This window comes from Calonectris borealis, chromosome Z (assembly GCF_964195595.1).
Source record: "Calonectris borealis chromosome Z, bCalBor7.hap1.2, whole genome shotgun sequence".
Classification (NCBI taxonomy): domain Eukaryota; kingdom Metazoa; phylum Chordata; class Aves; order Procellariiformes; family Procellariidae; genus Calonectris; species Calonectris borealis.
In genome coordinates this window covers 81489260-81505776 of record NC_134352.1, presented here as the reverse complement: position 1 = coordinate 81505776, position 16517 = coordinate 81489260, and the positions used below count along the sequence as shown (strand labels likewise).

At 38.3% G+C, this 16517-nt stretch overlaps 1 protein-coding gene across 1 annotated transcript; it reads left to right on the top strand.

Annotated features, from left to right (window-relative positions):
- Positions 1-5740: 5740 nt before the first annotated feature.
- On the top strand, positions 5741-14725 carry LOC142075433 (synaptotagmin-4). The gene is made up of 4 exons (XM_075136749.1): positions 5741-5994; positions 8813-9627; positions 11194-11314; positions 14418-14725. Exons 1-4 carry the CDS (start codon positions 5961-5963, stop codon positions 14723-14725), a joined length of 1278 nt encoding a protein of 425 aa, XP_074992850.1. The 5' UTR covers positions 5741-5960.
- Positions 14726-16517: the final 1792 nt, after the last annotated feature.

The following is a 16517-nucleotide window of genomic DNA, read 5'->3' as shown; positions in this document are numbered from 1 at the left end:
ATTTCTTATTTTCAGCATTGTTGGTATCAAAACCTATACCTGAAGAGGAAATAAAATTGTCTTTTCCTCAACATGCAGAGGCTACCAAGATGAAAGAGTATTCTATCTCCTGAGGTATCTATAGCCCTGGCTGAAAGCATAAGAGTCATTCTGACTCACCTGGATTGCAGACCCTGTAAAACATACACAGACATAGTAATTTTACCAGCTCACACACACTACCATTCCTGAACCTTAACACATTAAAACCAGTAGAATCTAGCTGTTATCGAAATAAAACTGTCACCTGAAGTGATACATTGCCTGGAAAAATTTATCTTAAAAATAAAGAAAAAAGGTAAGAAATATCATTGGAATTATTAGTAGCTGCTGCCTGCAAAACCAAAGTCTGCTTCTTGATACTTTATTACATAAATGTACCTGTAACCCCCAGAGAGCTGATCTGCAGACACTTTGGAAAGATCGTGCATGCCACTACATACAGACCGAAATCACCCTGGAGCCTTTGCTGAAAAAATTTAATTGCAACAGTGAGGGCTTTTCTTTTTCCCTTTCTTCATCCACCATGTCAAATTGCAGGGAGGTCTTTCAATGAAAAAAAGGAAAACAAAATACATGTCATTGTGTACTTAGCAAAACACTGTGCAAGCTGCCCCAAATTCTGAAGGGTCAGCAATATTTCTCATTCTTGGAAGAACCTTGATATCAGTCAAACAACCAATGATGCTTCCTTAATATAAACATCACCACTAAAGTACTGAAATTATATCCTTCACCCAATCTTACAATCTCATCAAGACACTGATCTACACAGTGTCACTGTGTAGAGAAGAAAAATACTAGCTTTTAATTTTTTTTTTTTTAATGAGAAAATGCAACAGTAATATTAGACACCTCATCTAACCTTAGAAATGGAGGTCAGTCCTAAAACTCACATACCAAACTTCATGTCTGTATGTTCAATAGGTGTTCTAAATTCTCACCATAGAAAATGTCTGGTCAATACCGTCAATGGAGTCAAAAGAAAGGTTCTGCTCAGCCTAATGCTGATCCCTGGGACATGACTCAATTTCATGTTTAAAACATTAATTTAGACTTCTACACATCTGTAGGTGAACTAGGGAATTTATTCGGTTTCTTAAATGATGATGTATAATGACATTTGAGACAGCTTACCTAGACCAACCACTCTGGCAGGCACCTCTACCTCACCTTCAGCTGCTGCTCCAGGTTTGTACAGGTCTCCTTGTTCATCCTGTCTTGTATCCACTAGCTCTGTATGGAAGTTTAGGGCTCTTCTAGACACATGTTCAGAGGCAATTCAACCAAACCCCAGAGCGAGAGGAATTAATCTCTAGATTTGTAGGCCTGAAATTAGATGCCTAGATGTGGTGTATGAGCTAGAGGATGATTCAGTTACCTAAATCTATATATCTTGTACCTTTTCAGGAACTCTGTGGTATCTGACGTATCCACATGGGACTGGTAAATACAGTCCAGAAAACGTACACCATTCTGCAGCAGAAACCAGAGGTCATGCTAAAGTATTTCACATAGCACTGGATATTAAACTGCGTGCAGCTGAATTCAGTCTCAACCCAGGGAGGAACAATAAGTCCATAAGGCCAAATAGGCAGCAGGCTGAGTCTTCAGGTTAAAGTTCAGGTTTATGGGTGTATGTGGCACCCAAAGACATGTCTTAAGGCAGCTGAGGAGTGTCAAAGGCTGAGAGATGAGACAGGGAAGGATGCTAACCCCTTTCCACTGTCTAATTGTAGAGCTATCTGAAGTGGAAATTAAGCAGAGTGTTACTACCTAAATCCCTTTGTAGATGCCTTTGAAATTGTTTGACTTTCAGAAGCGTTGAATGCTCTGCACTTCCCAAAATGAGGGACCTATACCTGTGTTCTCGTTGAGGTTTTATTTTATAAGCATGGCTGGAGGGCTTGATTTTCATAGGTGCTGAATAGTATTAATTAATGTCTGTAGTTTGGCACCTGGCAACTGCAGAACTCAAAATTAGATGCTATTTTTGAAAATGTGAAACTCTGTCTTCAAGCTCCAGGGAAACATTTCACAGAGATGGAGAGGGGCTGTTTCACCAGCTTCACCTCATACATATAAATCACTGACTTCTATTTTTAAATGTTGTTCGACTTTTGGGGCGGGGGGATCTTGTTTAGAATAACTTTGTTTTTTCTTTTTTAAAGGGAGAGCATTAGGTTTTCTTCACACACAGGCTTTGGGACCTGAAGAACGGTGACAGTTCATTTGCAGGTGGGGGACCACCTTTTCCAGCCCCATATGCTTATCTGAGGACTATCTGCTTTGGGAAGTGTATGGACTTTGTCGCTTAGCAACCACCCTCCCTCTTCTCGGAGCGTCAGAAGGATGTTCTGCGCATGCATGTGCACCAGTAATCTGGTTTTCAGACCACAGAAGGCCTTGTTGTGATAGTCAGCCAGATCATATACAGAGATACTTTGCAGATGATCAGTCCATTTCAACTAAGCGCAGGCAAAATCTGAACCAGCTCCTTTTAATTTCTGTCTCTGAGCTGGAAGTATTTGAGATCACTGTATTTTGTTTACTGGGAAAATTAAAGGAATATTACCTGGGCAGTGAGTTCCTAATCCAAGTTTTTACTGAAAAGTCTGTTGCAAACTGTGTGAAGCCTTGCTAAAGTATCCAGGATGTTTTCTGAGAACAGAGGGAAATGTGAAGAACATGTAGCCACAAAAACTGTTGCATGGGACTGAACAGAATTGGTTAAGAAACACACAGGGTTCACATGATGATTTTTTCCCTCTGGCCACTTGTCAGAAGTGTAATGAAGCAGCAATGAGTTGGTTACGTATCTTTGTGTTTGTACTACCTACACGGGTGTACGCCAGTCATCTGGTGCTGATGGGTCTAAGACGTACACTAGATGGTGCTTGCACAACACAGGGAGCAAAAAGTGCGTCTGTCTCAAGATGTGACAGCAACTCAATGCTCCACCTCCTCCTCGAGTATTCTCTGTGATGTGCACTCTGTTCCATTAAGTGGAGTCACATAATTAAATATAGAAGGTTCACGAGTGATGTAAAAAAAATGGTTATTTGCTATTTCACTGACCAATGCAACAAAGAGATAAAAGCATTCATTTGCAGATCTGTATATATGTTTACACATGCTTATGTATATACAGTCTTGGCAGCTTCAAGTTTCTAAAGACAGAGAGCTGGTGTCGTGAAACCTTTTCTATATTGCTTTAAACAGTTACACATGCACAGAACTGAGATGAAAGGAAGGGCTCTTTACTATATGTTTATTAGCACCCAGCACCATACAGGGCTTAACTAGTGTCTAAAATCTAGCATGAACTACCAGGAATTTTGGAAAAGGAGAAGGGGAAAAAAAAGAAAAAGAAAAAAAGGAGGACATGTATCTTCCCCACTTCATCAGCATTGTCACAGAAAAGAAAAAGAAAAAAAAAAAGAAAAACCTGAATGCTGAAGGAAATTATCTCTGTGTACTATATAAAGACAGATAAATTGTGTAAAAGCTTTTTATATATCCTTTGGACATCTGAAAAACTAAAGGGAAAAAAAAACCTGAATCAATCATTGTTATATTTCCATGTGCTCCATAAATTTTGTATATATCAACAAAGGATGTCTTGGATTTCATTCAAAAGTAAAAAAAAAAAAAGCTTCAAATATTATTGACAATAATTCAAGGGTCAACGTAATATATATGTTTACCATATCCCAGCTCAAATAAGATAAACACACTACATATATTACGTTATATGGTATGGTTATACCATATATTGATTTTTGGTCCATTGTTTTTAAAGTCCAGACACAGTAACAGCTTACAATATTTTAACAACCCAGTTAAACATGTTTAACTCTAAATTTGTTTAAGTACCTTGCTTGTTTCAGTTATGTCTGGAGGCTCGTATATCTGGAATGTGATCTAAAATCAAATGTAATTACTTTTAGTGGATGCACATTTTGAGCAAGGCTGGGTTTTGGACAGAGAAAGGGAAGTGGATAGTAGGGCTGGGGGGAAGGAGGACTGCCAGAAAGCAGAGATATTTGCCAGATTTGCTTGGATTGGTGCCAACACGTGAACCCAAACATCCCAAATCAAATTGTGCTGCCAAAACACAAACAAGAGCTAAACAACCATTCTGCAGTCTTCTAATACCTGAGTTCATTGTAGTCCAGGTGTTTGTAAGAGGCACAGTGATGGCAAGCTATACTCTGTGTTATATTAAATGGAATGGGATGTAATGAAGATCGGGGTAGTGGATATGGCCATTCCTGGAAGAGTTGTGCAGGTGCATACCAAGGCCAAGTTGCTGAAGGTGTAACAGAAGCAGATAAGCATAAACAATATCAACCAATAGGTTTTCAACTCTCAGGGTAAGCCAGGCATTTCATTCAGCTATGTTTTGACACTAGCTTGCCATGATTCCATTTTAATTTTTTTCTGAAATTTTAATTTTAATTTTAATTTTTTCTGAAATCCTATTTTAATTTTTTCTGAAATCCAAGGACCTTTACTGGCTTCACTGTGAAGTGGGCCAAGACATACTAGCTTCCAAGTGGCCCATCGTGGAGCAGGGTCATGCCAGACTATGCCTGCATCTGGATTTTGTTATTTAGAAGAGCAACAACACCTGTTTCCCATTTATGCAGCAGAATTAGCTGTTGGGCTCCAAACTTGGCTGCTATGATTCTTTCTGAATCCAGGAGAAGTCAGATGCCAGGTGCTGGGTTTTGCAGCTCTGTTGCACCAGGATTTAGCTTGGGTTATTATACGCTGTAGCAGTTCTAGTTACAGGCAGCCCTGCTTTCTTGTTCTGTTTCCCCCAACTCCTCTTGCCTGCCAGGCTCCCCCTGCCTCCCCCCCCATGTTCTCAGTCCAGACTGGGAGGCAGACATCTAAACCTGGTAAAATCCAGAAATATCTAGGTAGATCCAGCTCTTTCCTAGACCTACAGGAAGGTCAAAAGGATTTCCAAAGTGGGGCCTGAGTGTTTTTGTGGAGGTGGATGGTGGGAAGAAGCAGGGAGGAGGGACAGCGAGAAGGCACATCAGGAGTTTTCATGATTCAAATCCAGTAAGTGTATCACGTCAGTCATAGGAGAAATGCGTGCCTTGCAGTTGGAGCCAAGGTGTCTGGACCATCTGAGTTGGCATCTCCTTCACGTTGTTGTAGCCTGTCCAGTTGATAGATAAATAAGCAAATAAATAAATCTTACCCCAGCAAAATAGACACACCCGTGTATTACACAAGGTGCACTGAATCACAGACATTAGCATTGCACTGTCTGTGTCCGATGGAGGGTGGGAGCTCATATCCTGCAGCAGGGCAGTTAAAATAATCGATGAGTGCGTGTTCAATCCCCAGAAAGGGGGGGGGGGGGAGGGGGGAGAGGGAGGGGGAGACAGAAGGAGGGAGGGTGTGGTGGTTGGGGAGGGGGGATGGGAGGTGGGAAAGGTGCTGATTTCAGCCCTGTAGCGTCAGGATTGCGTCAATTTGGGTTTCAACCACGTCTTCAGTCTCGGAGCGGAGCTACTCAGAAGAGCCAAAACAGGAAGGGGGTTGCAAATCAGTGTGCAAAGGGGAGGACCGAAGCTTCCCCTCCCCCTCTCCTCCAGCCCCCTCGCAACCTCCTCCTCCACCTTCCCCACCGCTCGTGTCTCCGGGTTTTGTTTTTTTTGTTGTTGTTGTTGTTGTTTTCTTTAAAAAAAAAAAAAACACGCTGGAAAAGAACGTTGCCCGGGCGCTGCGAGAGCGGAGAATCGGGGGACAGCAGGACAGAGCGTTCGGCGCTCCGGGCAGGTCGCTCGGTAGCCGGGGAGGCGGCTCCCGCACCCCGGACGGCGGCTCCCTCACCCCGGACGGCGGCTCCAGCACCGCGGACGGCGGCTCCAGCACCGCGGACAGCGCACGCCGCCAACATGGCTCCGATCGCGGCCAGCCGGCAGCAGTTCGGTAAGCGCGTCCCGGCCCCAACTCCCCTCCCGCGGGGCCGGGGGCTGCTCCCCTCCCCGGGAGAAGTGCAGGCAGGCAGCCTCTGCTGAGCCACCCTGCGCCTCCCAGCACGCAGCTTGTTGGGAGGAACCCGATTTCTCCCAGTTCTCTTCCATCTCAGAAGTTGCGTGAATTTGCTTTCTTTCCCTTCTCTCTCTCTCTCTTCCTTCCTCCCTGACCCGTTCCTCCCCGGTAAAGCACCGGGAGAGATGAAGAGGTTTGTGTAGGTGCGTTTTCAGATGAGAGACGTTTTGGGGTTGTTTTCTCTGTCTTGGTTAAAGTAGCGTGGCTTCAGAGTTAAATGATGTAAATGCATCCTGTGCCACAGAGAAAATCTTTGTTCAAGCCATTCTTGGAATAATTGTCATTCCTTTTTTCTTGTTGTAGAGAAAGACTTGTCAACCGTTAGATAAAGTGAAAGGTAATCTTGTAAAGGACATAGCTAGGAAGATGAAAATACAGGATCCCAGTGTTTTTAGCTACACAGATGCATCTTGACCAATCTGGGTTCATCGAGAATAGCAATGATAACAATGAACTTTTCAGTTTTGTCATTTCTATGCACTGGATGTAGGGTTATTAACTGTGATACCAGAAGTTTCAGAAACAGTCATATATGTGCACTTATAAAATAGATACATAAATAGCTTTAGTCAGAAAAGCAGTAAGTAGAAATGTTTCTGAACTCTGCTTTACAAATATTGACTCCAGCCTAGATTATGTTTGCTTTAGCAGTGGTTTAATTCAAGGATCATTCCATTGACTTAAGTGAAGTGACTCCAGATTTATATCCTGTAACTGAAATAATAACTTCTCCCAGAATCAATAGGTGATGTTTCCTATTAATACACTGCCTTGAATGCTAACCAATTGATTTACATTATGACAACAGCAAGAAATTCAGGTTGCAACAGAATTAGTTGTAAATATAAAACCATTTTAGTTACCATTTCATCTTCTTTCCTACCCCACCCACTTGATGTTTCTCACCACACTTGTGACATCATACTTATCTAATCACTTATTTAAGAAAGATAATTAATATTTTAAGCACCAAGTTGATTCTACCACTGCTTTCAATAGTTTTATAATTAAAATATATAATATCCATTACTATAAAAAGTGTGTCATCTCATGAAAAAGTATTGTAAATGTGCAAATCATTCTTAAAAGCTATTAAAGTATTCTGATTAGTTTTCAATTACTTCTTGCTTTCTACCTTTATACCATGTATGTTTAAATATCTGCAGCCCAGGGAATTCTTGAAACTCAGAGCCACGTGCTTAACTTAGAAAAAATACTTTTCGGTTATGTATATAATTTTCAGTCATTTCATTAAGTTCTTACAATTAAGTATGTAGACTGATACAGCTTGTAGGCAAAGGAAATGAATGCTCTGACATGAATATTGTCAGAAGAAATTAATAGCCAGGCCCGATCCTTTCTGTGCTGGAACATTATGTCCTACTTTGATAGTATTGTGGATTTTTTTGAATCATCCCACTAAAAAGCAAAGCAAAGCAAACCACATCTATCTGCCCAGCTTTTACCTGGATGAAGCTGATTTAGTAATACATAGAGGGGGATAGTTTTGCTTTTCTCACCCAGAACTATCTGCTAATCATTTGCGAGAGAACCAGAACAGTTACACAATTGCCTTTATGCATAAACCACGTCATCCATTAATATTCTACTGGTCTTCCACTGTTGCAGGGAATAAAGATTAAGCTCCGATTGTTACATTGTGGGAGGTTTAAACTCACTTAGTAACATTACTTATGGGCAAAATTGGATTTCCAATTAGTTGTGCTCATTTGCCCCTTCGATGCATGCTTTGAAGGGCTAATGATACTCTATATGTAACTAATGTATCCACATGACAATTGATGTTGTAACACTTGCTCAGTTTTCTCTTTATTCAGTTTAAGTATAGGATTGATATTAAGGTAGAAGAAAATTATGTTTTATTGTTTTTCTTATATACTCCTAAAAAGTCGTGACCCTTCCTGTAAACTCCCCGTAGCTTTGATTCATAGTGTCTTAAATGCAAAGCTTAGTGGTTATCAATGATATACTTAATAGTTTTTTCAGCTTTGGGCTCACATGTGACTGCCCAATGTCACATCCATCTGGAAAAGACACTTGGTATATAATTATTCTAAATTTTCTTGATAGACTTCCTCCTGCAAAGTATTGAAAATCCCATTGAAACTGTTGAGTGTTATAACCTCCAATTAAAGTCAGTTCTTTCAAGAGATACCTCCAGGCAATTATAGGATCAGACCATAAAAAATGAGTTAATTGAGTGTACAAAGTATTCTAGGAAACAGCGTGAAAAGCAGACAATGTATCTATAAGTAATGCATATTTCAGAATCTGTTTTATCTAACCAAAAAAAGCTCCATAAACTCAGAGCTAAAACCGTCTGAGGGCAGGTATTACTCACAGACGTATAAACTCAGAAAGTGCACACAGAGGGATGAGATAGTCGAGCAATTACTAATGATTATTACTATTAGGATGGGAATAGTATTTTCCTCCCAAACGCTCTCTGTATGGAAAAATACTAACATAACAAGCGTGCCTTAGTATGGGACTACACATTCATGCCTGCAGGTGGCGAGCAATATGTACAATGCAAAGCACTTTCAGTCTGTCGGTCCTGCTGCTGTTACCATCTCGTATCAGTTTGTTTTACTAAATTATTACTTTATTAAATATCACACAGAGTCCAAGGCATTGCTGCTTATGTGCTTGTTGCTATTTATTTGATTTGCAGATGAAATTCCTACAGTGGTTGGGATCTTTAGTGCATTTGGCCTTGTCTTCTCTGTCTCCCTTTTTGCTTGGATCTGCTGCCAACGTAAATCTTCCAAATCCAATAAGACCCCTCCATATAAGTTTGTCCATGTTCTGAAGGGGGTTGATATTTACCCTGAGAATCTCAACAGTAAGAAGAAGTTTGGAGCAGATGATAAAAGTGAAGCAAAGAACAAGTCAGCGATGCCAAAGAATTCTCTCCATCTTGACCTGGAGAAGAGAGATCTAAATGGCAACTTCCCCAAAACAACCCCTAAAATCCAGAGCTCTCCAGATCTTGAAAATTTGTCTCCTAAGCACTTTGCAGAAAGGAAGAAAGATTCAGTATCCCCTGATAGTTTAAAGTCCATCACTTCCCTGTCATCTGAAGATAAACAAGACAAACTAGGAACTCTCTTTTTCTCCTTAGAGTACAACTTTGAGAAAAAGGCATTTGTAGTGAACATCAAAGAAGCACGTGGGCTGCCAGCAATGGATGAACAGTCAATGACTTCTGATCCCTACATCAAAATGACAATCCTGCCTGAGAAAAAGCACAAGGTGAAAACCAGAGTGCTGAGAAAAACCTTAGATCCAGCTTTCGATGAGACCTTCACGTTTTATGGGATCCCCTATAGTCAAATTCAAGACTTAACACTTCACTTTATGATCTTGAGCTTTGACAGGTTTTCCAGAGATGATGTCATTGGAGAAGTCCTCATTCCCCTCACAGGAATTGAACTGTCAGAAGGAAGGCTGCTAATGGACAGAGAGATCACCAAAAGAAATGTTAGGGTAACATATTTTTTATTTAAACTTTAAAAGTGTTGTGCTAGTGTTAGCTATGTTTCTTGTGTAATTCTGCTAACATCTCGGAAAGAAAAGGGAACAGCTCATCGTGCAAGTCATTGAGATGCTTTCATAATGGCACTATGAGGAAACAATTACACAAATTTAATAAAAGAACATTATAATGAGAATGTTGCAAGAAATTACTAATATCCTAATCTCTACTTGCTTATTCAGCTGGTCCAGCAGGTTTGAGTGGACCCATTTACATTAGGTCAAGCGGCCTCAATCCACATTAATTTGCTCTAAAAGGAAAGAATGCAAAGATTTATATATTATTCCCCTTCTCCTCCCTCCCCTTTTCTGTTTGAAATCATTCTTTCTTAAAGCTTATTGAAGTCAATGTAAACCTTCCACTTCAACTACATGGGTTTTATAGCAGATTCTTAAAGAATGCAGGTAGTCTTTAGACAAGGAATTGGAACCTGTTGGAGACCGTATTGTTGATGCAGTAGTATGTTCTTGCACTTCAGTGCTGTTACTACCTTCTACTACTCAAGAGTTGTGACACAGGCTGCAGCTCTACTAATGATAGTAAGAGGGAGAAGCCAAAGCCTTACCCAAGTCAGTGGCAAAACATACTGACTTCACTGGGCTAAAAATATTTCATACCATTTTGCCTCATTTCAGAATGTAAAGATAATTTACAACCATCATGGCTCAACCACAGAAATGCACATGCATCACACACACGTCTCTTAATCTCTACTAAGGAAGTGGAATGTGTATTGACTTTCAATTTGATTGTTTTCAAAGAGCAAGCATGCTGCCAAATCAAATAAATGTCTACCAGACAACATACCTATAACTAATACTGTTATTTTGCAATTCTATCGCTATATTACAACAACTATAACTATGTCACTGATATTTTGTTGATAACTTATTGGGGTTTCTGGTATATAAGGTATTATTTTTGCTTGTTTCCCTTGTCTTCCTTCTTTCTGTGAAATAAACTACTCCTGCAAATTCAAATCTAATAATCATAGAGAAAGTCTTTGATCTCATCTTTATTTCATATGTATTATACTACTTTAGAAAGTGTCAGGGATGAGATTTCACTAACTGTTTGAATTCTTCCTGTTTAAAAACATTTTACTGAAGCTTTTTTTAATTTACCTTTATTCATTTTTTTTTTTCCTTCAATATATCTTCATGGAATTTTGTTTTGCTTAAGATCTTTTTCATTCACTGAGATTTTTTTCTCAAGATGTAGGATTTCATTTCTAATTTCTGAAGCTAATGATGTCATGTCAACTGATATTTTCACTTATTTATTATTTATTTTTGTTCAGTCTAATAACCAACCATAAGAAGAGTTATATAACTACAGTAGAGGGAAATTATATTTGCTATGTAAAGCAGCATAACTCCATAAGTTATATCATTTTTCACTGTTTCAGAACGTAGAGTTATGTGACATTTCATAAATCTTCTTCATTCTGGTTTAAAGCTTGGTCAATGTAATTGCTTATAAATAGTCTTATTTCTTTTTTTCTTTCATTTCCTCAGAAATCATCTGGGCGTGGAGAATTACTGATCTCTCTCTGTTATCAGTCTACAACAAACACTCTCACTGTGGTTGTTTTAAAAGCCAGGCATCTACCTAAATCTGATGTGTCAGGATTATCAGGTAATGGTTTTACTAAGGAACATGCCCTAAGAATATAAAACAAATAGACAGAAGACAGCTGAAATGTGACAATTCAAAACCTAAAAATAGCCCATAAATGCAGAAATGGTGTCTCTATTATTTGCAGCCTGTTCATTTTATTCATATCTAGGTCAATGTTTCATTTTCCAAGTTACGTATTTTACAAATTTGTTCTTCTCTTTATAAGTTTCTTCTCTTCACATGTTAAAAAAACATGACACCTGTTAGCAGTGGAAGCCAATGAGTTTTGTGATTGTCTTGAACAGAATCCATCTCCCATAAGTGTGGGATGTTGTTTGCAGATACTAAAAGCTTTTATTTATGACAAAAAAAAACCCATTTTATTTATAGAAAAACAGTATTGAGTGAGATCATCATATGGTTTATTTCAGCTTAGCACCGAGAAAAGCAACCAGTTACATCTGTGCTGAATTTGGCCCACTGAGCACTAACATTTATTTGGCAAGGTGAAAAGGTGAACTATGCCAGTGCTGGAAGCAGGTTGTAACATAACACCCATGCTTTATCATGAGCCCTATTTAGGGTGCATTAAGAAGGAGCAGTTTTTGCACTCCCTTCTCCTGGTCTTGTGCCATTTTGCATTCAGTGGAACCTCCTTTGAAGCCAATACTAGAACTGCACTTAGATGTACATTAATGCTAGATAACATAATAACAGAACAAACTGTAATGTACAATATAGTAAGGATAAGACAAGCACACAAAAAGAACAGTACACAACAAAGGACTATACAAACAGTAGCACATCTGCTGTTGATTCTGCATAGGACTGATACTCTTTCATTTCACAGGATTTTTTTGAAAAGAAGTAGTTTTGGGAACCACTGAATCATAATTACTACAGCCAATAACACAGTCTTGCTACTTCTCATACCAAGAAATACTGCAATTTACTTAGAAAGCTAATCCATCCTGGATCCAATACAACAAAGCTATAGATAACTCCCATTTACATAGTGGAGTTCCATTGAAATCTTCCTTCTGATCTCAATTTTATTCACGTATCATAAGGAGAAAGGATATAAATGGAGCCCAACAGTTTACTCCACTATAAGAGAGCATACATACTTTTAATAATCAACCCCAAAGTCACAGAAGATAGTGGAGGTTTCATGAAGACAGCATGACAGCAAGCTGATCTCCACAGACCAAGTCTGGCTGAGGTTCACCCAAGTGGGAAAGTAACTTGAAAACAAAAGCCCTCCTAGAATCAGCAGCCACATGGACCTTATAGCACATCCAAACTACACATCTGTACCTTTTATGAGTAAAGCTATAAATTTTCTGTGCTCTTTCTGCTTCCCTCAGTACAACCTTGCCAACTATAATAGGAATATAATATTTTTAAGAGATACAGGCAGCTATACTACACCTGGACACGTAGTTCATTTAGGCAGTTCTTCATCATTTGCTGTTCATCAGCAAGGTCGGGTTCAATAGATATTTGGGTGTCAGTAACATACTGCAGTCACAACAGTCCTTATTTCCTCTGTGACTTTCCCCTCAGCCCAACGTAAATCTTGGACAAGGAAGAGGGTGAAATGGTGTTTCCATGAGGTCAGCTAAACAATTGCATAACTCAATCTCCTTAGGAAGATGGGAACTTTTTTACTCAGAAGCTGTTCCATTCCCACAACCTCCTTGGTTTCCTTGATCACTGGTGTTGAGGTCTCCTAACAGACCTAATAAAATCAAGAGGAACATTCTAGCCTTATCTAAGTAGCTGGCCAGAAATAACAGCCAGAAAATGTCCTTTAAACAGAAATGAACAACAGCATGAATCCACTGATGGATATTGATTCTGATATTTTTAATGCTTGTGTGGCATACCTTCATTCTAAAGCCAAAGAACTTTTTAATTACATTAAACCCTATTTTTAAAATGTTTATTATGGTGATATAGTATGAAAGGGAAGATGTATTCTATCATACCTTTTTCCCGTTAAACTATTGTCAGTTCAAGGAAACAAAAAACTTTTCATTATCCGATCATTTCAGTCTGATAACTTTGATATAGCATTTCTAAATACAGCTCAGTTTTAGTTTTACTTTTTAAAAAAAGTATTCAACTATTCTTGATGTTTATTAGCTGATTGTTTACATAGACTATCTTGTTTGACTGGGTTCAGTAGGAAGGATTTTTTACTGCATCTTTGCACCATGAGAATTTGGAAACAGGCCCACATTTGCACTGAAAGAAATGCCAAGGTACTTGAAAGGGATGATTTTTAAAGCGTTCTCTAGAATTCCTCTGAAGGAAGAAATATAGCCATTGTTGAAGACAATAGCAAAGGAATCTTGCAACAGTTGAATAATTATGAGGAATGCAAACACTCAAAGTTGGCTGACAGCTAAAAATATGTACATTTTCCCTTCCCTTCTCCAATAGTAGTACAGCACAGTCAAGTACATATCTTAACAACAAACATATCCTTACATTTAAAGTTTAGTGTAAAATTTGTTCAATAAAAATTGGTGGGAGCAATTTAATCAAGGTAATTGACTTTGGTAGAACCACAACAGAAATTAATCACATCTATACATCCATTCTCTCAGCACGAGCTTATTCTCTCCTTTCTGAGGCTTTTCTTTGCATGAGTCTTATTAATGCTAATGATTATCCCCTACTGGTAGAACATGTAAAAAGCAGATTTCTGTTAAACATGAATATGTAATGATATATCTTTGTCAGAGTCCATTAGAATTTTGTGTACTTTCAGACCACCATCTCTACATGTAGTAGAGATGTTATTAGGCTTAATGGACTACAGGGCAGGATTTATCTCATGAAGGAGACACCTGTATTTGATCAGATGAATCACGCCCTAAACTTCACTGACTATCTTGATTACATCTTTGGTGACCATAAAGGGAGCTTAAAGGGATTAATTCAGATGTAAACACAAAAATTGGGTGAGAGGAATCATCTTTAATAACTTGAAGCATCTCCTCATTGTGATGTTATTATGTTGGTAAGCTATGAAATTTACCATTAACTAGATCAAGGAATTTCTAAACAGCACTGTTCAATAGCTGATCTGTGTTCTTTCTTTTCATTGCAGACCCTTATGTCAAAGTGAACCTGTACCATGCTAAGAAGAGAATTTCTAAAAAGAAAACCCATGTGAAGAAATGCACCCCCAATGCAGTGTTCAACGAGTTGTTTGTCTTTGACATTCCTTGTGAGGGCCTTGATGATATCAGCATTGAATTTTTGGTTTTAGATTCAGATAGGGGATCAAGGAATGAGGTCATTGGCCGGTTAACCTTGGGATCTTCAGCAGAAGGAACAGGTGGAGAGCACTGGAAAGAAATTTGTGAATATCCTAGGAGACAAATTGCAAAATGGCATATGTTGTGTGATGGTTAGCAGCTTAGAGAGGGGCTGGAACTTGAAAAACTATATATATTTCCATAGGCAAGGAGCAGTTTTCTTTCTTTGCTATGTATAATGACAGGCTTGTAACTACAGGATTTTTATTTTGGGTGGTGGGGGAATAAAAACTGGATTGAATTATCAGAACAGAAGGTAACTAAATTTTCACAGTAAATAAAGGAATTTGTATTTCATTAGACTTTAATATAATTGGCTCAGATTCATATTCTTTTGGAGTTTAAATAGCCTGAAATTTCTGAAGCACTATAAACTTCAATAAGAACAGACTATGTTCTATGAAAAAGTCACTGGGAACCTTATTAGTACTATTATACAGAAGAAGATAACCTCATTAAAATATATCGCTAGATCTAAAAAAACCACCTGTGGCTTATTGGGGGAAGGGGCTGAGTCTGTAAAAGCCATGGGGAATGAGGGTGAGTAGGAGGGGAATTCATTCTGCCCCTCCATCAAAAACCTTCTTTTATGAAAATTCAATCATTATTTCTAAGTTTTGGTTACTTATAATTTGATCATCCCAAAGACTGAAAAGATTTTCAGCAATTTGCTTTACATATCACATCATGTGCAACTAGTTGTTTTATGTGTGGAAATACTGTGTAATTATTTACACTTGGATTTTTTAATATGTATGTATATAACTTGTTTTATTACAGTGACCGAAATAGATACATTCTACAAATCGTTGAGCAAGTTAACATACATTGTTTTGTTAAAAGGGCTCCTTTACGGGTGACTGCACATGTTACAGTATAGCTAGAATTTGGGATTAGATATGGCTTGCGGTTTTTCCCTCTAGCAAGGATTACACTTTAAGCATTTCAAGCCATGGGAAAGCATTTCTATTGAGATGAAGTAACATACAGGACATTACAGTCAATGACCTTTTGCCAATTATATTTTAAGCCATTCAGTAATACTTAAAGAAAAATTGTTTCTTCTTTTGTTTCATTAAAGAACAAACAGTGAGACAGAGAACAAAACCTTATTCTGCTGTTTAACTTCCTGAACTGTGAGTAATGGCATTACAGTCAGTAAGACTACTCCCAACATACAAAGTTTAATGCATTTTTAAACTTTTGCAGGATAGGAAACCAAGCTCACATTATAATTTATCCAATATTATGTTAGACAAACTACTTGAAAAGTGTATTTTACTTAGATGATATGCATTAATGTCCATTACTGATTGTACTGAAAATTGGTGGTGGTAAGGGAAAATGTAACATCCTGATTTCATGGATGTTAGTGTGACATATATATGTTTAAAGTTAAACTGTGCCAGGCTGGAGCAGTATCAAGTGTAACATAAATAAGTATATAAATAAAACATTTAGACCTGTGAAATTTACTCTTGGTCACACCAGATAAATTTTTAGGCTGTCAGAACTATAGCACAACTATAAGCAGGTTATTTCCTAAAGTTTGTACACTGATTTCTGATACAGAATTGTTTGCAACTATTACTCTTACATCATTTTCAATTACAGTATATATAAAGAAGAATATAATGATGTTAGTTGTTGACATAAGGATTTAAAAAGTGGAAAACCACTTTCAGTATTTTTTGCATATATCATTTTGTCACGTGTAATCCCACCGAAGTGAGTGAGACTATTTGGGAATTAAGGTATTGCTCAATGTGAGTAAAGGTAACAGAATGGGCATGCCAGGTAAAAACCCATATATTGGATGTCAAATTACTTTCATTAAACAACAGATCCAGGTCTTATTCAAAACTGTTGCAGATTTGTTGTCGAGTTTA